The following is a 25,969-nucleotide window of genomic DNA, read 5'->3' as shown; positions in this document are numbered from 1 at the left end:
CACGAGCGCTGTGTTTACGTTGCCAGGACACAGTTGTCTGGCTACTGCGGATCCCAGGTGATTTACCTAAAAGCGGATTCTCCTGAGCGCTGGATTCACCTGAGGATCAGATGAACATGAACAGCACACACAGTTTTCCGGATAGCACACAGGATATTAAAAACACCGCCGTCTGAGGCTATCTCCTCCTTTTGCTCCCAAACAAATACATATTTTGAGATGGCTTTTTCTTAGCGCGCACAGGTTGAACGATGAAGGCCAAAGCTCTGTCAGTGAAGGAGTGCGCCTGGATGTCCGAGGACTGCCACCTGGTGGACATACCGCGTGAAGCTACCCAGAGGGACACCCTTTGCTTACCGAATATCTTCCAAAAGTCCAAAAAGGTGAAGCCTCTGACAAAGACTCGGACCAGCCCCAATTGCCAGGTTTACTACACAGCCAGGGAGCTTCTGCTGGAGGTGCTGGACAGAGAAGCGATCCGGGAGCTGATCAGGAGAGCTGCCGGTGTGAAGGCAGGGCCAAATCGGCAGTCACACTGCCAGAGCAGGGAGCAGAGCACAGATGTGTCTGAGGAGGGGTATGCTGATGCAGTGACGTGGTTTTCTGTGGTCCTGCAGAGCGGCCTGTCTTTGGGGGAGAACTGCAACTTTGGGCATGATCTAAATGTGAAACTAGACGGATGGCAGGGCGTGCTAAAGAGAAACAGCATCCAGGCCGACCTGCTGTCTCTGACCAGACTGGAGGATGGAGAAAAGCTGGAAGTCCTCTCTGCTTTCTGTGGCCACATAACCCAGCGCTACCAGGCCCTCCATACGCCGGGGCCAAACCTGGCTGTAAAGAAATACAGACTGTCCTCTCAGCAGGAGCGCTACTCTCCTTATCTCGCTCTCCTCTGTGACCCAAGCTCGGGGTTCATCTGTAACATGTATCTGTACTGTCCAGAGCAGCTCCAGAGGCAGAGTAAGAAATCTGTTGTCGAGCAGGTGGTCAGACACCTGCTGAGACCTTTCTGCAGCCACAGGTGTGTGGTTCAGCTGGATAGCTCCGCCCGGATGGAGGAAAGGCTCACACACATCTTGTCTAGATTAGGGTTCACCATTCATTTTGTTCCCGCTGTTAAGAGGCCACCATCTTCACCACCTGAGGGCTCCATGATGTCTGAACTCATTGCCCACCTGCAGGGTTGGACAGGACCTGCCCTCTTTCCCCTGTCTGATCCAAAAGGAACAGGGGTGGATGTATTCCTCCCAGGCCTTTGGGTGACGCTGCATGTGATCTGCATCAACACATTTGTGCTCCACACTCTGCAGAGCCAGAGCTCAGGAAAGAAGGTCAACCTGACACAGTTCACCAGGACTCTGGCCTCTCAGCTGGCCATGAACAGCAGCACCGCCGTGCCCGTTCTGCCACGACTGAACAGCAGCTCATACCAAGAGAAAAATGTCTCAAATATTTGTAAGCAAAGGTTAGTCCCGCTTTTTGTCACAGATCTTCTGCAACGTCTTATGGCTGTTGCAATGTTTGATGAATGAAATAAGCCAAACAGAAAAAAATGAAATTCTGAAAACTTTATATTTAGCTTAGTATTTAATTTACAAGTGTGTGTTTTAGATCTTTGATCCCCACACTTATCACTGAACCTTGAGCACCCATAACCCTGATTCTGACTTTCAGTCTTCCTTCCTTGCTCATCACCCCACATAACCTGCCATAGAGCCTTACTGCTACTTGCAGCTGATTTTTAATATCCTGTGTTATCTATCCCACCACTTGACACACCACATTCTAATGTGATAACCAGGGTTTTTAATATTGTGACCTTTTAATGTGAAGATTTGAACAAATAAATCCTGTCATTGATATTTTTGCTTGACTAAATTTTCCTGCAGGACAAACACCAACATCTGTGGTCAGGTGACGGTGAAAGGAAAACACAGGTGCAGCTCTGCAGTGAGGCTGCAGAACAACTGGAACAGACCAGGAGTGTGTGGGTTAGATAATTCTGGCAACTCTTGCTACTTAAATGCGGTGTTACAGTGCCTGTGCTCCACCGTGCCCCTCGTAGAGCACCTCCTGGATCAGGAAACACGCAGAGAACTGGAAAAGTAAGACTGAGGATGTCTAAGGACATCTTGGAAAGAAAAGCGTCTGGACTTCTTTAAGTTGCTTGAAGACGTTTCACCTCTCATCCAAGAAGCTTCTTCAATTCTAAGGTCGAATGGTGGAGAGTCCCAGATTTAAACCCAGTGGGAGTTTCCCCCCAAAGAGGGACAAAGGATCCCCTGATGATCCTCTACCTAATCACATGAGCCAAGGTGTGAAAACGGGTGTGGGTCACAATCAGCCAGGGTTTCGGGTGAGCTCATTGTGAAATCTGGCCCCACCCTATCATGCGATTTCCTGAGGTCAGATGGCCCAGGATGTGAGTGGGCGTTAAGGCGTCTGGGGAGGGAACTCAAAAACTGGATTATAGATGGCAGATAGTTGGTGTTGTAAGCCACCACCTCTGTTCAAAGGTGGTCGCTCACAGTGGACATAAATGGCTTCTTTCACTCCTCTTTCAAACCATCTGTCCTCTCTGTCCAAAATGTGAACATTGGCATCCTCAAAAGAGTGACCTTTGTCCTTTAGATGCAGATGAACTGCCGAGTCTTGTCCCGTGGAAGTGGCTCTTCTATGTTGTGCCATGCACCTGTGAAGTGGCTGTTTGGTCTCTCCAATGTAGAGGTCTGGGCATTCCTCGCTACACTGTACAGCATACACCACATTGTTAAGTTTGTGTTTTGGAGTTTTGTCTTTCGGGTGAACCAGTTTTTGTCTGAGTGTGTTGCTGGGTCTGAAGTACACTGGGATGTCGTGCTTGGAGAAAACTCTCCTGAGTTTTTCTGATACACCGGCTACATAAGGGACATACATGTAAAGGAAGCACTCAAAACATGCGGTTATCCTATTTGGGCGTTTATAAAGTCAGCAAAGAGACACAGAAAAGAAGATCAGACACCAGCGAGGGAGGATAAGAAAGACAGACGCAACAACATTGTCATCCCCTATGTAGCCGGTGTATCAGAAAAACTCAGGAGAGTTTTCTCCAAGCATGACATCCCGGTGCATTTCAGACCCAGCAACACACTCAGACAAAAACTGGTTCACCCGAAAGACAAAACTCCAAAACACAAACTTAACAATGTGGTGTATGCTGTACAGTGTAGCGAGGAATGCCCAGACCTCTACATTGGAGAGACCAAACAGCCACTTCACAAGCGCATGGCACAACATAGAAGAGCCACCTCCACGGGACAAGACTCAGCTGTCCATCTGCATCTAAAGGACAAAGGTCACTCTTTTGAGGATGCCAATGTTCACATTTTGGACAAAGAGGACAGATGGTTTGAAAGAGGAGTGAAAGAAGCCATTTATGTCCACTGTGAGCGACCATCTTTGAACAGAGGCGGTGGTTTATGACACCAACTCTCTGCCATCTATAATCCAGTTTTTGAGTTCCCTTCCCAGACGCCTTAACGCCCACTCACATCCTGGGCCATCTGACCTCAGGAAATCGCATGATAGGGTGGGGCCAGATTTCACAATGAGCTCACCCGAAACCCTGGCTGATTGTGACCCACACCCGTTTTCACACCTTGGCTCATGTGATTAGGTAGAGGATCATCAGAGGATCCTTTGTCCCTCTTTGGGGGGTTACTCCCACTGGGTTTAAATCTGGGACTCTCCACCATTTGACCTTAGAACTGAAGAAGCTTCTCGGATGAGAGGTGAAACGTCTTCAAGCAACTTAAAGAAGTCCAGACGCTTTTCTTTCCAAGCTCCTTAGACTACCATGACCTGGATGACTGAGAACCTTCACAGACTAAGACTGAGCATCTTCGTTTTATTCTCGGACTCACCTGAGGGTTGGCAGTCATGTTTTTTTCCAGTAGTTTAACCTCTTTTCATGCAGGTCCAAGTGCCTTGTCGCTGAGGTGTTTGTCCGCCTGCTAGAGGAGATGTGGCTGGGGACGAACTCCAGTTGTGCCCCCGTAGAGGCCAGGTCGGTGCTGTGCTCCATCCTTCCCCAGTTCAACAACTACTCCCAGCAGGACGCCCAGGAACTGCTCCTCTTTCTCCTTAACACGCTACACGACGACCTGAAAAAGGTGCAGAGACACCTGCGCATCTGCACCATCACATAGCCTGTTCCTCTCAGTAATATAAACCTACGGAAACCATAACTGAGTGTGTTTTTGTGCGTATGTGATTGTTTACAAGGTTGCAAAGGACCAGATGCACTGTTCAATACGACAGCAAAGGCAAGAACACAATAGGTACTGCACCACTGAAAGCACCATTGTGTCACAGCTGTTTGAGGGTGAGCTGAGCTACATAACCCTCTGCATGCACTGCGATCAGCAGGCGTACAGCACACAAGCTTTTACTGTGCTGTCACTGCCGATTCCTGCCGGCATCCTTAAGTGCTCCATTCAGGCAGGTTTTTTTAAACACCATTCAGACTGTTTGCATTTGATATACTGATGGTCTCATCCCTGCAGTTCTGTGCTTGTCTTTTATTCTCGTTTCATGTTGTGCAGGACTGTCTGTCGCTGTTCTTCGAGCAGACTGTCCTAACTGGGGGAGAGCAGCTGCTGTGTTCAGTGTGCAGGATGAGGAGAGAAACGGCAGTCATCACTAGTTTGGACAAACCTCCAGAGATCCTCATGTTACACCTAAAACGGTGAGAAGGAATGGATCGTCATCTCTTAAGATACTTTATTTACAGAGTATATGTTCAGTCGATAAAATCTTTAAATTTTATGAGTGGATGTGTAACATTTAGCAGAGCATAATCTCACTTTAAGGTCCACTCAGGAGTGTAGCTGCTCTGAGATCTTTGATCTTTAGAAGGAGATGAACTTCAGCAGAGTGCTGTTTGAAAGCAATTAAAGGACTTAGTCGATGTTGTCTAGATTCAGTGTTGATCGTGAAAACGGCAGTGCACAAAACTTTCACATTCACGTCACATGATACAATCAATATCATCATGACCAAAATTGAGCAAAACCAAGAAGGCTTTGTAGGCTTGAGGGGGAAAAAACAGATGCTTAAATAAATCGTTTCTTCCCCATGTACAATTTTCTAGATCCGCCACTGCTCTGGAGACATTCATTTTTTTAGTGACCAATTTCAGTCTGTTTTTGGTCTATTTGAATTACAGCAACAAAGGTCATGACAGTAACAGAGAAGCAACAATATGCATTTGAATAATTCAAGGACTGAGTTTGTTAAATTATTAGACAATAAAGACTCAAAAAATTAATTAACTGATTTCCAAAAATGGTCTTTTTGCTTGTAAGTACAAAAACACGAATAGCGCCATTTATCAGTATTGAGTAACCGACCTTTGCTACAAATAACATGTATTCATGCATGCATTAATTCAGCAGGCATCATGAATACTTAATACTCTTTATGCATTATATTATGAAGTGTTTCTGCTTCCAAATACCCCGGAGATACAGGAAGGCTAAAATAAATCAATAACCCCCACTGTTTTTTTAAGAGTCAGTGTTTCAAACTAAACTTATTTCCTCCGCCGCAGGTTTGGCTGCAAGGGGAAGAAGCAGGTGAAACTGAGGACTAATGTCGCGTTCCCCATGAAGCTCGACTTGACCCCATTTCTGTCGAGCTCAGTGCATAATGTCTCAGATTCTTCATACCATCTTTATGCTGTTGTGGTGAGTGAACATGAAGAAGATCGTAATATGAATTTGTGAGGTCATGTTTGTGTTTTGCCGAAAGATATTTGAGCGCACTGCAAACATCCACACTCGTAGAGTCAAAGACTTGGGGATGCATGACTGCCGAGACCGCGAAGGCTCAGGGCTGTAAATGAAATGCATGACGCCACTTTGGCAGTCAGGGGTATGTCCAGAAGGGGGGCATGGGGTGGCAACAGCCCCTTCTGAAAGATGACTGCCCTCAGCCCTTGAGGACAGTCATCTTTGGCAGGTTGGACTAGAGTACTGTTAATCTTACAGTCCCCAACACTGTTATATAAGAGCATGAATACTACCAGTAGGAATGTAACTGAGTACATTTACTCCAATGATTTACTGAGACTTATTTGGACGTGTTGTTGCCTTCTTCTGTTACTCCACTATATTTTGGATGCAATTACTCTATTTATACTATTTATTTTGCAGCTTTTTAAATCTTTAGTTATTAATTTCCTGATAAATTACATTATTATATAATTAAAATAATCAACAGCTGCAATATTAAAGAGACCATTTTAAAATTCCCAGGAACACCCCTGGTGCCAGACTTTTTCTTAGGCAGGGGCGCAAAACTCATTTTTCATCCTGGGCCAATTTGATCTTATGTGGGCTGGAGCAGTGAACCAATCCCCCTTCTAACAGTGTAAAGTAGTTTAATAATTTAATGTGAGATAACTCAGTATGAGAAAATGAAGTGCAGCTTCAATAAACTGTCTCAGTTTTAATACGGGATAAAGAAATGCTGCTGCAGTTAATGAAACAAACCCAACTTTTTTGGGCTTAAATAGTAAAACACAAATCTGTAACATTACAGAAAAACTTTTGGCATTGCCACAAAGTGCTTTGCACCATTTTAAGATCACCCAGGCAACACAAAGGGTTTAATGTTTAGGACTTGGCACCTGTTATGTAATTAAAACTGTAATATTTACATGAAATGACAAACTGTGGAAAACCGTGGAGTTTTCACCACATCTGTTTTTTTTAATGTATTCATTTCATATTTTTTAACAGAACCACACAGGTCATCTGAACATGGGTCACTATACGGCTCTGTGCCACAACGCCTCAGCCCAGACCTGGCACTTATTTGACGACTCGCTTGTCAGAGAGGTACAGGACACCCTGGTGCAATCTCCCAACGCCTACATGCTGCTCTACAGCCGCAAGCCTTTCCAGAAGCCAAAGATCCAAGGACTGTGAGCTTTGCAAATAGACCAAAATCAGTTTCCCTCTTGAAAATGTTATCATCTGCATTTGGTTCAACATCTCTGCTGCTCTTTGTACTGTTAGCATCTCCATAACAATTAGAAATAAATTGTGAGTTCAGTGCTAATGTATAATGTTTAACTATCACACTATCTCCAAACCACAGGAAGACAGGGACATCATGTTGATAAGGGCTTTATGACAGTACTTAATACATGCTGAAAATATCTTGGAACATTTGTTCACAAACACACACAGAAACTAATTTGAAGCAGTTTTAATAAATAGACATATGAGTTGTTTGAGATTAATATAATCGTTATATCTGAAACACTTTCAGAACATTGAGGGGGGGGGGGGAGTACAAGTGAAAAGAAAATAGCACATGATCTCATGCGAGGCAATAAAAACAGTCAGGAAGTTCAGAGTCTAATCCTACCCCTTAAGAGCTCTGGTCCATTCTAAAAAAATAATCAGCTTACTTTGTGCTTGCCCTTGTCAGTCGGCTGGTCAGTCAGGCAGAGTGTGTTGACCCTATCACACTCGTGTAAGTGGCTAAGGTCAATTTCTCACGTCTTCACATTCTCCAGCTCAATACTAAACATTAAAGTAATTCCTGGAAAAAAAAAAAAAAAAGAAATCTAACCAAGCCTCAAACAAATAAAGACCAAAAATCACTAGTATGAACCAAACAGGATGTCAATCTATCCTGATACATTTGCCTCTAAATAGTGTTTGAGTATAATCATGTAAAGAGTAAGTATGTTTAACTGACAATAACCTTTACAGAAGACTGTAGGGTTTCCTTTCATTAGCTGAACCGAGCAAGACAGAGAAGATATCAGCATCAGTTTAAAGCATTCTGAGTAGAGCGCTGAAATCGGCTGTTAAACAAATATGTTCTACATAAACAACTTAATGTGATTGCATAAGTGGATAAGTGCAAGAATGTGGCTAATATGAACAAGCAAAACTCCCTCCTTTACCTCAGGAAGAATGCTAAAAATCAGTCAGTCTCTTCAACACCCCCTCGTTAATAAACAAGAGAAGGCTCTACAGGTAAACCCCTAAAACATATGGTTTGCCTTTATGAATATGGAGATAATATAATGGCTGCTACTTTCACGAAAAAAATAATAATAATTTGGTCACTTAACAGATAAATATTTTGCCCTAAAGTATTTACATTTTTAATGTGCAACATCAGCGTAGGTAGGTATGTACATGCCACCTAACTGTTAATCCTGTGTATGCACAGTACAAGAAAGCTGAAAATCAGTTCTGCGATAGCGCTGTCCACACCGAGTGTGAAAGAAATGCGAGTGAAGAGCGTCTGGACCAGCGGTCAGCCCTACAGCACAACTATGGTAGAGAAGTCAGATTTAAAGGAGGATCCATTTAGTCTCTAGATGATCAGTAACGTGAACAGATGGCATATTTTAAACAGCTATGGCTCCTCTAGTAGCTGAAGCGTTGCACAGTGTGCCTGCACCGTTCTCCTTTCTGGGACAGACGAGATCTCATGGCCACTCACTCGAGTAATTCCCCGACAAGTTAACTGCAGCTTTGTGCACCAGGTCCTCAGAGCTGTGATTCTAAAAAGACAAAAAGCATTGCTGCTCTGGTGTATTAGTGTGCCTCCTTTATGTCCCACAGCACCATCACAGGGTGGAGTAAAACAGGATATAGGCTGCAGAGGACTTGACGGAGGAGGTGGAAATGTCAGACACCTCATGGTCGTCGAACTTGTACCAGCGCTGTTTGGCGGCATTCTTACAGTAGGCTGTGTAATGGCCACCATCTAAACCCCCATAGTGGTTCTGGTAGTGGAAAAGCAGACGACAATCAACTGTTACTTAAGCATTACAGGCTGCTGTTTTCAATGTTTTAAACCAAGTTTTTTCTTTCCAATCTTGCCTGTATAAATATTTTACCATCCTGTCTTGCTGTTTAGGGACCAAACACATTTATGTACCAAAGCTACTGAGCCAGTACAGCTCTTGTGTTGCCTATTTGCCAAAAGACTGGCTGTAGTCCCCAAGCAGATCCAACTCATTTTTTAATCATTCAGACAATTGTTGATGTTACTTTGATAAACTGTACATCCACCTTGCTCCCTACATTTGTTATATTTGGGAAACCAAACAACCCATTAAAAAAAGTGTTCTTAAAAAGCCCAGGTTTTCACAGATTGATCATACAAAACTAAATGCTAGATCTATCGATTTAACGTTTACTGAAGCCTGAGTGGGACCAAAGATATTGCACCATGTCAAAATAATTTAAAAAATTCACCAGTTTTGTTCAGTAAGCAGACTGTAAACTTTGCATGTAGCAGTTTGTAATCATTGCTCATCTGCTGATCTTACCACAGATGATACCATATACAACTTGAGATTTTGACTATGAAGATATCAGAATTGGTATATTCAGATAAATAATTTGGTCATTCAGCCAGACCTTTAACGAATCCTGTGTCTGTCAGTAGAAGCAGCTATACCGAGACCAAACTACATACAAACACTTCTTTCTCACCAAAATAGAGAAACGGTATCATGGTGGTACCTGCTGAATTTACTGCCCAGGACACAGGACCCGTTGGCATTATGCCTCAACTTAATACAGTTCAGGAAATCATATTTATATAGATCGGCTCAGAGGGTTCCTGAGCAGAGTGTTATTTCAGAATAAAATGTTTATGTTAAAATCTTGTTTAGTGCATAAATTTAAAAATATTGGCAAAGGCCAGTGATTTGACCTTGAGGTCAAGGTTACTGAGATTGAAAGTGATCAAAGATTTTTAGTAGACACCCCAATGGTATCAGTTTGAAAACCCTAGGTGACTTACTTCTCAAGTTATTGCAGGTGCAAAGATGTTCAGAATATGTGACCTCTGACATTTAGTTTGAGGTCACTGAGATTAGAAGAGTTTTTTTTGTACATGTTCCCATGTTATCAATTTGAAGCTACTGCTCACAGCTACATTCTCGAGTTATTGCATTCACAAATTTAGGTGTGACGGGGTGACAACAATACTTCATCAATCTTTTACACCAGAGCGGTAAAAACAGCAGCAGTCATTTCAGTTTCACTTACAGACACTCCGTAAAGGTTGTATCTCTTCAGGCTCTGTTTGGGTCCAATGACGTACTGGGCCAGGTCCAGACTATCTAAAGGGAAGTCTACAGATGTCTGCAGTTTCTGCTTCCATCTACCCTCATAGGAAAACCTGCAGGAAGAACCCCCACAACAGAAAATAATGTTAATGTCAAAAATAGCACTCCTGTAAAGCTTATAAAGTGAGGAGTGAAAATAGACAGATAAAAACTGTTTTACTGCATTGATTACAGACCGTTTCAAGTGCACCAGGAGGATGGGTGGGACCTTCCAGATCTCCAGTTTCTTGGTGGAGTCTCTGTGGGCTTTGCAGTGTCTGCAGAACACCTTGTTGTTGTCAGTCAGCTTCTCTTCCTTGGAGAATAGCCTCAGACAATCCTACCCGGAAGTAGAAAAATCACTAATTATTAACCATAGTTATGCATTTAATCAAGAGTAATATGATCTACACAACCACAATACATTCAATTGGCTAGTTTGTCAGAATGAATTCAGAGAAACAAATGCTGTTACGATGTGAATATGTTAGATAACAATATGTGTGCTTGACACGAGAGCAAAAACATGCTTTGATATGCCCTGACCTGTAGGGAGCACTTGCTGGTGGAGGCCAGTGGCAGCGACAGGTACATGAAGGTCTCAAATGTCCGTGACTTGCGATGGCAAGTCAGACATTGCACAGTGGACTTGAACTGCCCCTGGAACAGTGCTACGATGATGGACTCATTCAGAAGCTTGTGTTTGCTCCAGGCCAGGTCAGCACCCGTTTGATCATCCAGATGGTCATTTTCTTCTTCCTTGTACCGCTTCCTGTTGTCCGCCTGACCAGAAGTGAAAGAAAATAATTTAAAATGACACAAGCCCAAATTAACGGCTAGAAAAACCTGCCTTTGTGATTCAATTAAAAATCAATGAATAATGGCAGATGTTCACTATACCACCTATCGATATCACATTGCAGGGAGAAGTGAAAAATCACTAAAAACTACATGAAGAATTTTCAAGCCATAATCTCTGTATTCATCTCTCGAGTATTGTTCAGCTTATTAGCATGCAGTTCAGCCAGTTCACTCTCAGTATGACAGGCAGGAAGATATGGCAGGTTAACACTTGCTAATTAATACCTTATTAATTAGTATGATTTAAAAAAAAAAAAAAAAAAAAAATCAATTATCCCAGAGAGACAGAGTGGACTGGGCCAGCGTGATGGCACACAGGTCAGAAGATCACACAAAAGGGACATGATGAGATGGCGTGCGTGATGACAAATGCACATCACCAGCTGCTACAATCGAATCTGCATCCTATGCTCAAAAAGAAAATGGGTTGATGTACTTCTGCAACTTAACCCCAGGTGGAGACAATTGTCACTGTATCACTCAGCTGATACTCTAACAGTATAAATAAAAGACCTTCAATAGGAAAAATAACTCAGAAAAAAACCCCTACTACCTTTGTGGTTATAGTAAGTTTAAAAATATAAAATACTGGTGACCCCTCAGCCTCCTAGTAGACACACCTAGGGTATCAATTTCAAAAAGTCATTGCAGTCACAAGATTTTCAGAAATACAGTTATCAGAAGTACTTTAACCTTGAGGTCAAGGTCATTGAGATTCAAATGTATCCAAGATTATTAGTACATGCACATACAGCATCATTTTTAAGGTCTTACATCACCTCGTTCTCGATCTATTGCTTCAAAAATGTAGGTGACCACAATATCAGCCTCTTACAGCTGAGTTGTACAAAACATACAATCACACAATTCCTTTGTCCCCCCCCCCGATCTAAATGCACATGAAGCCAGTAAAAACAAAATAAACGAAAGGAAAGACATCTGTTGATACAGGCAATGAGCATGTCTTGGGTCAACATGCACAGAGGTTCTGACAGAGCATCAGACCAGACAGATGCAGACACGTCACACGCACACTGCTGCAGGAGGACCAAAGACACACAGCTATTTACTTACTCTCTAATTTGCCATCAAAATGAAACCCAGTGAAAAAAACAGAAAGAAGGAAAATGATAAAAAAGACTAGGACTTCATTGTTAACAGGCAAGTGTGTAACAACATACAGGGATACTAAAAGGAAACCTGAGAAAGCTGTGGTTCAACAGAATAAAGGATGCACTGTTAATTTAGTCAATATTTAAATAAGAGTGAGAATATTTAGATGTTAATGGTTCTCTTTTCATGTAACCATTGTAAGACTTTGTTTATGCCTCACTGGTGGCTGTGGAATACCCCTTATTAAGTTTTCACACTACCTTGTTGAGGTCCTCATGAAGCCCATCCATGAGGAACAGCAGCAGCTCCTGGGAGTCTTGCTGGTCATAACCAGCAAACTGCTCATTGATCTTGCCTATGGTGATCTTGAAGTCACGTGGACTGATGCACTTGTACAGACCAGCCCACAAGGCCTTCATGATTACACCAAACTCCTCGGCCACCTCCCCTTTGTGGCCAAGAATATTGTGCCTGGCAGAGAAAGAGAACAGAGGCCCCGGTGTTATACATTCCCCCGCATACAGACCTCATTATGACCAGCAATTCCACTTATCTCGGATCTAACCTGTTTATATCCTCTAGGTAGCAATTGTTGTTGAAGTATTCAGCCAAGGCAGGAGTGTTGCAAAGAGACTGTAAGATTGAGTTCATATAACATGTGTTGCCCAGGTTACGAAGGCCAGTCAGTGATGCGCCCAAACCCCCAAATGTGGGATTGAGGTTGCGAATTTTGGCTGCTGAAGGACGCGCAATCTCCACTTTAGAATAGACTTTGGCAGGTGCAGGTCTGAAAGAAAAAAAAGAGTAAAATAAGAGAGAGCCAGACTAGTTACTACAGATGAATCATCAAAGGAAGTACCACAGTGTAATATATACAAAGAATACAGGTCATACATACCATTGTTGCTTTAACAGCACAAAAAGCATAATATTTCATTGTAAAACAGGTTCAAACTAAACATGAACAGTCACTGAAATTACTACCTTATCACACATTTTCTGCTCATTTAACAAAACAGCCTGAGGAAATACTATCAAAAGCTACTCTTCTATCCACACAAACACAATCTGAATCATCTTTATGACATTCCAACACATCATCTTCATACCAGAAGAAGTATTTTGCAGGCTTCAATTGTCCTTTATAATATGCAGCTATTATCTGTTCACTTAAAACATATTTACAGGTGCACAGCGTGTCTTACTTGGTTTCTCTGTTGATTGTGGGTATGACAGCAGTAGCGGTCGGGGCAGTGGCCTTTTTCTGTGCCTCCTCTCTCAGGTCCTGACTGATGTCAGGGGAAGAGTAGGAGCGTTTCAGTTTAGACTGCTCCTGCTCTTGTTCACGGTTTGTGTCTGGCTCAGCTGGTCGTGGTGTTTTCTGTTTGACTGTTGGTGGTGTCGATGGTGGGGTCTGGGGAACAGTGACTTCAGGAGGGTACAGGTGGACACGATTGGTTGGCGAATGGTAGTATCGGTAGGTCCCCGTCACTGTGTCAAGGAACTAGCCAAGAAAATTAAGCAGAGGAAAAGAAAAGCATTTGGTAAAATTTAACCATAAACCTTTAAACTTTTTTTCCTTTGAACTTTCACCCTCAGTTATTTCAAATGAATCACTTATTTCATTTTTGGTTATCTGGTACCTTCATCCAACCATCAGGAAGACCCGGTACACTCCTACCCATCTCTTCACTCCTTGCTCGGGTCAGAGGCTCCCTCTGTGAAGACACACACACACAAACACACTTTATTTAATAAGGTCATACAAAAAAATTATTGTAAAGGCTTTCACAGTCACAGCAGGGCTGTGAGATTCAGTCTCTCACAGCCCTGCGGAAATCTAACAAACGCATTAAGTTTGACAGATAACACTAACCCCAAGTGTCCAGGACTTCAAATTTAATAAAGGACAAACTACAATTGTTTAGCAGTGGCTTCACTTCTCTATCAAACTGTTCCTCCATTTTGACAGTGACAGGTTAAACTGAAGGAAGCGATCAGCCTAAACAGGACTAGTTAGTAAAAATGGGGGGTTAGAATCTAAAGTTTCAACCTACACATGCCACCTTTATATGAGGAGCATTACACTATTTGAAGTTTTATCTTTACAAATAATTGTTATTTGGGCTCTAATTGTTATACTTTAGCTCTAGGAGCCAAACTAGGTTCTAATCCTTTAACTCATTAAAACAGTTTAGTGGATTGTGTGTTTTAAAAAAAAAAAAAAAAAAGTACATTGTTTAGGATGTGCAATTATGACGAAGAATTTTTAACATCTTCTTTTAACCAATGATTTAAGACACTAGGACCTTGTGGGATGACCTTAAACTTTCATTTGTTTGTGACAGTAATTATCTCTGACAGAGAAGAGGACTCACCTTAATCTCACTAACAATATGGTTGGGAGCCGGGGAATCCAGAGACATACTCTTAGAGGGTGTGTCAGAGTTCTGCTCTTTTCCTCTCCTGTCTTTTTCATCCCATGCTTTGTTTATTTTATTTTCCTCATCTTCTGCTTTTTGCCTTTCCAGTTTCTTCTTCTCCTGATGTCTTCTCTCCTCCTCTTCCTTCTTTCTCTTCTCACTTTCTTCCTTTTCTAGCCTTTCTTTCGACTCCTCCTCCCGTTTCTCCTCCTCTAAACGACGCTGCTGCATGCGTTTCTCCTGCTCCTGCTTTGCTTTCTCCATCAATGCCACTGCTTCGGAGTGTATCTGACTTTGTTCTTCTTTAGAAAGAGAAGCATTAGGAGCAAAGGGTGGTTTAACTGAACGGTCTGGGACAACTGGGCCATTCTGGGTAGAATCCTTTGCTGACCCGTTTTGGCTGGGCTTAGGTTCAGGTTTCTTGGTACGGTCAAACTGGGACAGGAGAAGAGTCATGTTTAGACACATTTGGAGTCCTTAATGCTTTGCATTCTCTAAAGGTTTAACAGTTATCAGGGTAAACAATACCTGAGGGAATGCTTTGGGTGTTGCAGGTGACTGGCTGGATGTGCTTGCAGCAGGGGCCTTCTTACCCAAGTCCTGACCTGAATTTGTGGAGCCGGTGACAGAGAAATCAACACTGTCGGGCAACCTATCAGCGACTGTGGAAGTTTTAGATGTTGGAGGTTCCGCTGGAGTGATCCCATTCACCAGCACAGGAGCTGATGGTTCCTGGGGCTCAAGTGAAACTTCAGGCTCGGGTGGAGGTGGGGTTGGAGGTTTTGGTTCCTCAAGGGATGGGTAGCTAAAGTTCACTGTTGAAAACATCAAAGAAAATGTCTACATGTAAGACAAGAGTCCAGTCACAATTAGGAAGTAAGTGAGTAATACAAAATTATATAAAGTATATTGTGGTTTTTATTTTCTCTCTCATAAAATGAGAAAACATAGGCCATTTTTTAAATAAACTGTACTACTCATACTCACACTGAGGGAGGGTGTTGGTAATGGTCTGTCGAGGTGGTCGAATTTTAGCATTGGTCGTATACATGGGGTAAAACAACAGCCAGTTCTCATAGCCACCCTCCAGCACCAGCGGCTCACTACGCAGGATGGTGATGCTGTCCCACTGTGCAGTTGTCAAACACAACATTGTAATTTTACATGAAAACACAGGTATTGATATTTACAAGCTACTGCATAAAGTCAACCACCCTCCAGACACAGTTACCTTAAAAAGAGCATCTTTGAGGCTCTGCAAGGTGGTCCCCAGTTTAAGGTCAGTGACAGAACTGAACCAATCCAAGAGGATGACATAATCTACAAATCCCCGCCGTTTCCAGTGCTCTTTGGACTCTTCTGGCAGCTTTGCCTCAATCTGATTCACAGTGATTCTGAAAAGTCAAAACATTTCATTTTCCACAGGTTGACCAAACCCCCCCCCCCCCCCAAAAAGACAGACACAAAAACAAACAAACTGAAGGTAGAAAGATCAGTCCATTCATATTATTATTTGATAATGAATCACACATGGTGTGTTAGAACAAACTTCAATCAAGTTTGAAGCTTCGCTTCTCACCCTGGGCTAATGGCCTCCTCAGGCACGCTGATGCAGGTTTGAGCCGGGACCTGAATGTGAGACTCCTCAAAATCTCGATGGCTGCGTGCATCCATAACAATTATTGCGATAGTCTGGTCCTTCATCATGTTGAAAAGTTTCTCAGCCGTGATCCCACCAGCAGGCAGCGCAGCTGTCAGACAAAATTCATAACTCAGCACTAATAAATCAACTAAATTCAAAGATAAAAACAAAGTGACTGCTTTGAGGTTTTCCCCTTTACCTTTTGAGGTTGCATTCTTCAGTTCATTCTGTTCAGCTTTCACCTGCGACACACATCCACAAAGACTCATCTCATTAGCATGTTGACATAAACTGGATTTTTCCCCTTATACTAAAGGTACAAAAAAAGAATCATTACGATTTCAATTAGAGCTGGGCGATAGAACGATAACGATATGTATCGCGATATAACTTTTTCTCGATAGAAAAATTAAACTATCGCGATAGACCTCGCCGCTCTTGTCCTCTTATAAAAAGAAAAAAAAAGAAAAAAAAAAAGAAGAACAGCCAATCCAAATTAAGTAGCGCAGAGCCGAACCAATCACAGCCGCAGCGTCACGTCACGTGACTTGTTACGTACAGCACAAGTGCCAAGCCGCACATGTGTATTTGTTTGGGAAGCAGCCAGCCACCGTACCGCCCGGGTAATGGAGGAAATGAGTGTGCCGACTAGAAAAATCAACCGAGCGTGACCGAAGGTTACCGAAGAGAAAACAGATGATGGTTCCAATGCCGTAGAGATTGTCGAACGGAAGAGCCATAGAAGTTCCGTAGTGTGAAGGTATTTCGGCTATTTCAAGTCTGACAAAAAACAGAGTAGCGTGCACTGTAAATTGTGCCGAAAGCAAGTCTGGAAATACAATAAACTGGTGCATGCTCAGGCTATGTCCACACGTACCCGGGTATTTTTGAAAACGCAGATTTTTCTATGCGTTTGCACCTTTCGTCCACACGTAAACGGCATTTTTGGTCACTGAAAACGAAGATTTTTAAAAACTCCGGCCAGGGTGGATATTTTTGAAAACTCCGTTTTTGCATTTACGTGTGGACTAGAAAAACGGAGAAAACGCAGTGTCAAAGGTGTGCGCATTTTTTGACGTCACACTGTTATTGTTTCGGTGAAATTTATTTCTACAATACTGTTACTGTTAATTCTACTCTCTGCAGTGTTTAAATGCTTACATATACACACAGTTACTGTCCCTCCACACATACGACTCGGTTCTGCTTCTATGCCCCAGCTTTGTTTACTTTTTCCCACCGGGGCTTCTAGACTTCTGATTGGCCAACATTTCTGCACGGTTAGGAATCTAGCTCCACCTGCTGCTTTGGCATGTTCATAGCAGCGTTTTCCTTCATTTCTCCCTTTGTGTGGACGGGATTATTTTTTTAAAACGAAAACGGAAAATCTCCGTTTTCAAAAATACCCGTGTACGTGTGGATGTAGCCTCAGTCTCTGACTGGAAGCACTAATTCGTCATTCGGCTTTTGTCAGACTAAAGTAACTGTTAAAACTGTTTGAAAAGCTAAGCTATACAACAAGGAGAGATTGAGAATTTCCTTTTAGTTCTCAGTTTATTTGATATTGACAAAAGTTAGTCAGTTTTGTCTGTTCTTCTGTAAAACAAACTAAGATTTATTTTTAGAATTAATATTTTGTTTCTAAGTGGAATTGACAATTTAGTAGTCTGTTTCGTTTGTTCTACTTTGAAACTTAAACGCTTTAGCGGCTGCCTTTTGTGTAGTTTGCAATATTTGCCTTTATTTATCTGAAAAAGTCTCATGTTCCTTAAGTACATCTACCCTGTTGAACTTATTATGGGAAATAAATATTTAAATAAAAACAAGCTGCTGATTATTTTACATTTTACTTGTGAGCAACGGCACATTTAAATCTTACAAATATAGTTATTTGGCTTATATCGTGATAGATATTGTTATCGCCTGAAATGAAAAAAACATATCGTGATATGAAAAAAATCTCATATCGCCCAGCTCTAATTTCAATATAGGCATTCAAATATTAATTAAGCTACGGGTGTTTGCATTATTATTATTAAAATCCACTGTAATGCCGAGTAGGGCAAAGAAAATAAAACATTTGAAGTCTTTATATCTCACTTTATTTTTCAAAGGCACAGAAATGCTGTGTGCAGTAAATATCTCAATACCTGTAACCACCTGCAAAATTCAACTCTTATACTGTGCTTTAGTTTAGATCCTTTTGGGAGGGTTATTGATCGATGCAGTTTTTATGTAAGCGTAAATTTGGTAAACTATCGGAAAGTTACATATAAGACAGTAAAAATACTCTTTTTGATTTGCAACATATTTCTAAAAAAAGTTGGGATAGTGGCAGATTCACCACTTTGTTGCATCACATTTCATGTTTAAAAAAAACTAATAAGAACTGAGGAGATCAGCTACTGTGGGAAAGTGCTTTCCAGTCACTATCTGAGTTCAGCTTCATACAGTTCAGAGTCTCCTTTGGCCTGTTTTGTTGTCCAGGTGTTTTCAATGGGGGACAGGTCTTGAATGCAGACCAGTTTGACAAACTCTATTATCTGAGTATTCCTTTTGTGATGTGTGCAGAATGTGCAGAAGGTGACACATCTATGTCATCTGGATGGAAGAATAATCCATTGCAAAGCCTATATAACTTACGTAAATGGGGCCCTCAAAAATAATTCCAAAACCAGCAATATACTTTGCAAAGAGTATACACACTGGCAGCAGTGTGTATACTCATTTCAAACCTTCACCTTTTTGCTGTCCTTCCTGTTTGTGAATGACGTTTTTGGAGAGCCCCGATCGCCATCTTTTTCTGTCATTTCCTCCCTCCTCTTCTTCTCCTCTTGTCTCTCCTTTTCCTCTAGTTTTTTTCTCACCTCTACCTCTTCGTACCTGTTCAAAATAGGTAAGAAATAAAGATCAGTTAAGTGAAACAAAATCAATATCCTATTTTACAGTGTCTGAATTAAGAAAGTGAGCATAATCATGACAGCTGAAACCTCTAACCTGAGTTTAAGACTTTCAGACAGCTTTTCAGCTTCTTCAATGGCTTTCTTAAAGCTGTTTGTCCCAAGCATAGTCACGTAATACTCCTGTGCACATCAGAGAACACTTCAAGTAAATAATCTGCCTTCATGTGAAAAAAACATTAGGTTAGCAATACAAAAAGAATGAACAAACTTATAAATATTAGGTATACCGGTTGCTGCTTGAACTCTGGTCTCTTCTTGATGATGTCATATACTGTCAAATACTTCATGTACAGTACATAAGCTTTCTCCTCATCTCTGTCCAGACGGCACTCCTCTGCCGCCTTGAATATTTTGCAGGCACTCTGGACATAACTACAAACACGAAAAAAGTATATGTAAGTTAAAGATTTTCATCTCCACATGACTGCAATGTGCTTCAGTCACAGAAGCCAGAAAATTGAGATCAGTGACAAATGTCTTTTTATTAGGTAATAATTTCTGCCCAAAAAAAATATAGTAACATTACTTTCTAGTGCTTGTCTTGTCTGGCTTAATTTCAGCTTTTTTATTGAGGTCCCCCAGAGAGGTGGACAAATACAGCTCTTTGACCCCGGTGGAAACTGCAGGCATCTTGGCGAATGTGTTGAGTCAGAGGTCACTGGCAGGCAACAGGGTCAGTGGTGTAGACAAGCTCCGAACATCTCTAGATAAATGTTTGTGAAAGAGAAAAACACAAACACACACCGTTTATACTAGAACAGCTGTTGCTGTTCTAGTTTCATAGAACAGTTCAATCTGCAAAAGAACATTTAAGCCACGGTTAGCAAAAACGTCTCAAAAAGTTTTCCCGTGCCGTCGGCGGTTGTGTAGTATTTAGAAATGTCTAGAATTAGGACAGGCTAAGCCGAAACGATGACACTTCGAAGATAAATCACTTATTAGCTATGACACGGCGCTTGGCTGTAGTCAACAGACCCAGGGCATGTCAACACTGACGACAACAACATAGTTTTCTCGCTAATGTTAGCCGCTAACCACTACTCGGCTGGATGCTTTTACGAAGCAGCTAAAGGTCAACTAAACTGACAGCATTCGGTTTAAACCTTAAACCTACTACTTGGCTGATAAAAAACCTATTTAGCCCCTTAAATGTGCACTTGGCGTTGTTACCTTCCTCGTTAGCCTGCTAGCTACGTCAGTTAGCAAGCTGCGCTTAAAGCGCACGTAGTTAAGCGTTAAGGTTAGCTTATGAGAGCTATTTCCCTACAACAGAGACAGTCGAGTACATAACACCCCCCATATCACTGAGGTCTATATTACTGTCTGACAGTTTGACAACATACATTTAGTTTTTAAAAAATACCTCTTTATGATCCGTTGCTTACACTTTAGCCACTTTTTGACAGCTGATTTCTTGTTCCGCTTCCTCCTTTTTTCCCCAACCCGTTCTCTTCTTCTTCTTCAGCTAATTCTTAGACGTTGGCATCCTTACTATCACACTACCGCCACCTTCTGGAGTCATTTTTTTCTTTCCTGATACCCGTTTCCCACATCTTTGCTGCCAAACCACATATTTTGTGATCACTCCTGTATTTTATCTGTATTGCTCTGTGACTTTTAAGTGCATGTACTTACATTGTTCACTACTATAGTTTATAGCGCTACTCTTCAACTGCTGAAGATATATTTATAGCACTCTGTAGATCTGTTTATTTTTATCTGTTTATTTTTATTGTTTTATTTTATCTGTATTGCTCTGTGACTTTTAAGTGCACGTACTTACATTGTTCACTACTATAGTTTATAGCGCTACTCTTCAACTGCTGAAGATATATTTATAGCACTCTGTAGATCTGTTTACCACACATTGGTACATATGTACATATGTAGCATATCTGTATATTAGTTCATATTACATCTGTATATCTGCCCGTCTGTATAGCAATATAGAATATCTGTATTCTATACACCTCATCTGTATATCTGCACATATGTATACATCAGTACATCTATACATTTGTCCGCAGTGCATCTGTATATTTGCTCTCTGTATAGTTATATAAACATCTGTATACTTAATTTATTTGTACATAGTCTGTACATAACTATTCCCACCTTTCATACTACCCTTATCTGTATATAATCTGCTCTTAATGCACTTAATGCACCTTGCACTTCTGATTAGATGCAAACTGTATTTTGTTACCCTGTATTTATACATGTTTAATGACAATAAAGTTGAATCCTATCCTATCCTACTGCCATAACTCTGTATAGTTAAAACAGTTTTATACTGCCCAGTGATTAATATGTTTTTGGTTCTTTTGTTTATATATAGAGCTGTGTGAAAAGTGCACTTCAGACCCAGCCACACCATCAGACAAAAACTAGTTTGTCCCAATTGACAAAACTCCCAAACAGAAACGAAACCACGTAGTATTTGTTTGCAGTGCAGCAGGAGTACTCAGACCTCTACATTCTAGAAACTACAGCTGCTCCACCTCAGCAGGATGAGACTCAGCTCACTCTTTTGAGGATGCCAGTGTTCACATTTTGGACAGACAGGACAGATGGTTTGAAAGAGGAGTGAAAGAGGCCGTCTATGTCTACTGTGAACCACCATCTTTGACTACAGGGGGTGGTTTATGATACCAACTGTATGTAACCTACTGTGCAGATTTGAGAACCCTTCCCAGGCACCTTAACACCCACTCAAGCCTTGTGTCAGTTAATCTCAATGAGTCACATGATGGTTTCACCCAAAACCTCTGCTGATAATGATCCACACCCCTTTTCACACTTTGGTTTGTGCGATGAGGCACGTGATCACTAGTGGGTCAACAGCCCTCTTAAGGGACAACTCCCACTAAGGTTTAAATACCTGGGACTCTCCACCATTTGGTTTTAGAACTGAAAAAGCTTCTCAGTTGAAAGGCGAAAGGGCTCGAAGAGACTTAATAAAGTCCAGTCTCTTTTCTTTTTAAGATCCATTACCTGGATGACTGAGAAGCTACGCTGACATATTCTGAGGAGTGCCATCCCAGTAAATTCACTCAAGGTCAGATCATGCAATGCACAGACAAACCAAGGGCTACATGTCAGGTTCCATTGGCTTGTTAAATGTTGAAAGCTGCTTCTCTCTAAAATAGGACACAACAGCAAGGATTAGGTTCACAAAGTTGCATCAGGACAAACCTTTGGACAGACAAAAACAAAGTTGAGATGTTTGCCCATAATGTACAACACCACAAGCACCTCATACCAACTGTCAGTGTAGCGGTAGAAAGGTGATTATTTGGACTTACTTTCAGCCACAGGACATGGGCATGTTGCATTCACTGATCAATCATGAACTCCTCCGCATGCATATACAAAGTGTTGTGGAGTTAATAATGAGATTATGATGAGTTAACAATCTTTCTAAACAGCTCAAGCTTGGCTGAAACTGGTTCACGGATTAGAAGAATTGTTGGTGTTACAGGGGCTCAGTCAAAGTCCAGACCTCAACTTGATTGAAATACTCTGGAGGAACTTTAAGAGCCCGAAAATAAATATTTGTCCGCAAACATAAATGACCTGAAGCAATGCTGTAAAGAAATATGGGTCAAAATTCCTGAGAGACCAATAAAGTCATACAGAAAATAGATATTCCTGCTAAAGGGGGCTCTGCAAGCTGCTGAATCATGGGGTCTAATGAGTTTTCACAAGGCTGCATAGAGACTCTACCTGCTCTTCAAATGGACAGCTGAGAGGAAAATGATGAGCTGTTGAAGTCAACACAAAGAAAGCTTGTTTCTAAGTTGGCTCTGACCTTCAGCTTCTTTTCTTTCTTCTACTGTGATGCACTTCCCATACATACAAAGGAATATATTCACATCTATATACAGTATGTAATTCCCTTTTACATCAAGGACATTGTATATCATGTATTGTACTGTACTGTAGTAATGGTCAGTTTTGAAACTGAAACTGAATCTTTCTTTTTGAAAGCAGAGCATACTTGTATTTTCTTAGGACTGCCCTATTACTCTGCCTCCTGACATCTGACCCACGTTAAACTCATGGACTGAACATACACACACCCCACAATGGACAACTGTACCCTCAAACACACAATAATAACATGGACTGAACCACCACTCACAACCACTAGCACTTTATATAGCCTCTGTAGGAATTATATCTCACTTATCTCAACTGCACTACTGTATAGCTCTGTGTAAATAATCATTCTGTACATTCAATAATCTTTAATCCTACAACTGTTTACAACTTGCATAGTTCCCATTTCTGTATAGCTGTATATCTCAGATTCTGTAAAGTTATTTATTTCATATTCTGTATAGTTTTTCATATTTATATCCTGTTCATAGCTTGTACTCACTACAGCCTGTACATACTTATAGTTATAGAATATTCACAACTTCATACCGTGTACATTATAACATACCATAATAGACCCATTTCTGTAATATACTCACATATCTATATTATTAACAGTAGCTTACAGCCATGCCAGACTGGTCTGCAGTTAAACCAGTCTGATCTGTTGTACACACAATGGTTCAAATGGAACGGATAAGTGCTGCTTTTGTCACATTCATACCATGATTTAATAAATCACCTGTTAAGTTGTGAGTTTTACATTAAAGTGATTTTAAAAAAGTGAAACAAAACAATAAAAAAGCAAAGCTGTTATTAGATAAGTGATTTTCTGCATTACATTTTTTATTTGGTTCATTATTTTCTACCTCCAACATTCCTCCTATGCAAGGGGAACATGTTTAAACTGACACTTAGTTGCTTTTCCAATTTTTTTTTTAACCTTCAGTCACAGCCAGTCTCAACATTAGTCGTTAGTTTTTCCTCTCTGCTCTTCATGCTGTTGTTTTGCTTTTTTTGGTTTGCATTATCAAGCTCAAAGTTTTCTTTGTGACGGGCTTATGTTGCACAGCTATTTTCAGCTTATTTGAATAAAAGCAGCAGAATCAGACCAAATAAGAAGCACTCTCACTTTGATGTCACAAGGCAGCGATCAGGCTTCATTGCACAATAATGCTTAAACCTGCTTTCATCAGGCTCAGCCTCTCAAATTTAAAAGCACACAAGGAGCACAATAGTCACAGTGTGCTATGCTCCATATCACATAACACTTATTTCTGTGTATAGTAACACACCCACTCCTGCCATTAGTCATTGCATGCTACCAGTTTTCCTACATAAAATCAAAACTCTTTGTTCTTGATCAAATTTAAATAACCAGTTTGGCTAGTTTAGAAGAATCGTTAACCTATGTGACAGTTTGGAGACCAGATGTCAGATGTAAATATATCTACATAAACTCTTTAACCATTTTAACAGTAATAAACGATACTTACAAAATTGTTAATAAATGGCTTATAAACTGTCCATGACCATTTCTTCGCAACTGAGGTTAAGAAACACTGTAATTCATCTAGTAACACTATATGGATCGTTTTTAAAAATGTATGTTTTAATAAACAGTTACTTAAAGATTGGGCAGATAGTGTTGCAGTGACGTAGATCACAAGGCAGCCAGTCCAGAGACCATGTTTCATGTCCTGTGTCACTCTCAGATTGGTTAGGCTCATGAAAAGATGGTGATTTTGGTTAAACTAGACCCATTCTCAAAATTAACCCTGCAGACTGGAAAAGGTACGTACCTACAGTGTTGGGGAGTAACGGAATACATGTACCACCGTTACGTATTTAAAATACAAAATATGAGTAACTGTATTCCGTTACAGTTACCGTTTAAAAGGGTGGTATTTAGAATACAGTTACTTTGTTGAAATAAAGGGATTACGCGGCGGTCTTTTCCTGTTTCATATGTTAGGCTATGCCCTCTCTATTTTTTGTAATTCCACACCGGTGGAAACCCAAATAAAACAGCATTAAGAGGCTCAAATGCCCGTGTCTCAATATCGAGTCTCATAATGACGTGAAGAAATATTTTTTAAAATGATTTAATATGAAGGCAGAGTGTTACAGGCATAGCCCTAAATAATGTAGCCTCATGGGCAGTGTAGTCCGTGCTGCAGGGAGAATGGACTGCCATACCCGTTATGTGTCTGTGAGCGAGGGAGGGAGAAGAAAAAAGGCGACTGGAAAAGTACGAGTTGTCATCGAGCAGAAACGGGAGCTGGAAGCATGTAAATATAATAATAACCACTGCAGCCAAAAAAGAGTGCCTGACGAGCCCAGCTGTAAGTAAGCTATTAAGACTCGAGTATACACCGTGTTCCTGTTTTCCTCCGAAACAATAAGTTCTGCTGGAGCAGCCTTTCAACGCCTCTCTGTGTCTCGCCAGCAAAGTTGACCAAGACAACAAAGTAAAGCTAGTTTTCGGCCCGACAGGGAAACCGACGTGTTAGCCAGAGGTCCCTTTACTACAGTTCAGAGCCGCGGACCTATTTTATATACGCGCGGAACAGTTTTCTATACGAGATCGCTGCAAAAACTGCAGCCTTACCTAATGTCCACCCTACTGTTACTCATTTTATATTAAGATTTAAAAATCTAGTTGCTATTGAGTAGCCTGCGAGTAGCCTTCAGTAATAGTAATGAATCACACAGGAACAGGACATTCATTAGTTGTAAAAAAGCATGATAATATATTAAGTAATCCAAAGTATTCAGAATACGTTACTCTCATTGAGTAACGTAACGGAATACGTTACAAAATACATTTTGGGGCATGTATTCTGTAATCTGTAGTGGAATACATTTCAAAAGTAACCTTCCGAACACTGCGTACCTACTAGTACCTACTTAAATGTGACCCCAGAGGCTCTGTGTTGTGCACAAGGAGCCA

At 41.2% G+C, this 25,969-nt stretch overlaps 2 protein-coding genes across 7 annotated transcripts; one reads left to right on the top strand and one right to left on the bottom strand.

The window, feature by feature from the left end:
• Positions 1–16: 16 nt before the first annotated feature.
• Positions 17–7,634, top strand: LOC120721202 (ubiquitin carboxyl-terminal hydrolase 44-like). Of its 3 annotated transcripts, none has more exons than XM_040011366.1 (7): positions 17–1,465; positions 1,890–1,991; positions 3,956–4,151; positions 4,264–4,479; positions 4,584–4,726; positions 5,591–5,726; positions 6,783–7,634. In XM_040011366.1, exons 1-7 carry the CDS (start codon positions 252–254, stop codon positions 6,969–6,971), a joined length of 2,196 nt encoding a protein of 731 aa, XP_039867300.1. In that variant the 5' UTR covers positions 17–251; the 3' UTR covers positions 6,972–7,634. The 3 variants fall into 3 exon arrangements, with proteins under 3 accessions (XP_039867300.1, XP_039867301.1, XP_039867299.1); XM_040011365.1 differs by having other exon boundaries at positions 18–1,465; positions 1,890–2,105; XM_040011367.1 differs by lacking the exon at positions 1,890–1,991.
• usp8 (ubiquitin specific peptidase 8) lies at positions 7,240–20,626 on the bottom strand. Of its 4 annotated transcripts, none has more exons than XM_040011361.1 (19): positions 20,498–20,626; positions 19,661–19,837; positions 19,362–19,506; positions 19,169–19,254; positions 18,913–19,054; positions 16,371–16,413; positions 16,109–16,280; positions 15,761–15,923; positions 15,517–15,658; positions 15,058–15,344; positions 14,485–14,964; positions 13,750–13,824; positions 13,312–13,610; positions 12,672–12,893; positions 12,364–12,577; positions 10,679–10,915; positions 10,330–10,472; positions 10,074–10,206; positions 7,240–8,797 (listed from the first exon to the last, which is right to left on the bottom strand). In XM_040011361.1, exons 2-19 carry the CDS (start codon positions 19,762–19,764, stop codon positions 8,639–8,641), a joined length of 3,246 nt encoding a protein of 1,081 aa, XP_039867295.1. In that variant the 5' UTR covers positions 19,765–19,837; positions 20,498–20,626; the 3' UTR covers positions 7,240–8,638. The 4 variants fall into 4 exon arrangements, with proteins under 4 accessions (XP_039867295.1, XP_039867298.1, XP_039867296.1 ...); XM_040011364.1 differs by having other exon boundaries at positions 12,367–12,577; XM_040011362.1 differs by having other exon boundaries at positions 19,661–19,841; positions 20,498–20,591.
• Positions 20,627–25,969: the final 5,343 nt, after the last annotated feature.

The sequence above is a fragment of the Simochromis diagramma genome, unplaced genomic scaffold (genome assembly GCF_900408965.1).
Source record: "Simochromis diagramma unplaced genomic scaffold, fSimDia1.1 OVJJ01000603.1, whole genome shotgun sequence".
NCBI classification, from domain to species: domain Eukaryota; kingdom Metazoa; phylum Chordata; class Actinopteri; order Cichliformes; family Cichlidae; genus Simochromis; species Simochromis diagramma.
The sequence above is the reverse complement of the archived record's forward strand: the minus strand, read 5'-3'. Positions and strand labels throughout refer to the sequence as shown.

Excerpts from the sequence above, each read along its gene's own strand:
- LOC120721202 (XM_040011365.1), top strand. The coding sequence starts at position 252 with ATGAAGGCCAAAGCTCTGTCAGTGAAGGAGTGCGCCTGGATGTCCGAG. Across the intron at positions 4,152-4,263 it reads TACACGACGACCTGAAAAAG|GTTGCAAAGGACCAGATGCA; the intron begins GTGCAGAGACAC and ends ATTGTTTACAAG. Across the intron at positions 4,480-4,583 it reads TCCTTAAGTGCTCCATTCAG|GACTGTCTGTCGCTGTTCTT; the intron begins GCAGGTTTTTTT and ends CATGTTGTGCAG.
- usp8 (XM_040011361.1), bottom strand. The coding sequence starts at position 19,764 with ATGCCTGCAGTTTCCACCGGGGTCAAAGAGCTGTATTTGTCCACCTCT. Across the intron at positions 15,659-15,760 it reads TCAAAGATGCTCTTTTTAAG|TGGGACAGCATCACCATCCT; the intron begins GTAACTGTGTCT and ends ACAACTGCACAG. Across the intron at positions 12,894-13,311 it reads ACAATCAACAGAGAAACCAA|ACCTGCACCTGCCAAAGTCT; the intron begins GTAAGACACGCT and ends TTTTTCTTTCAG.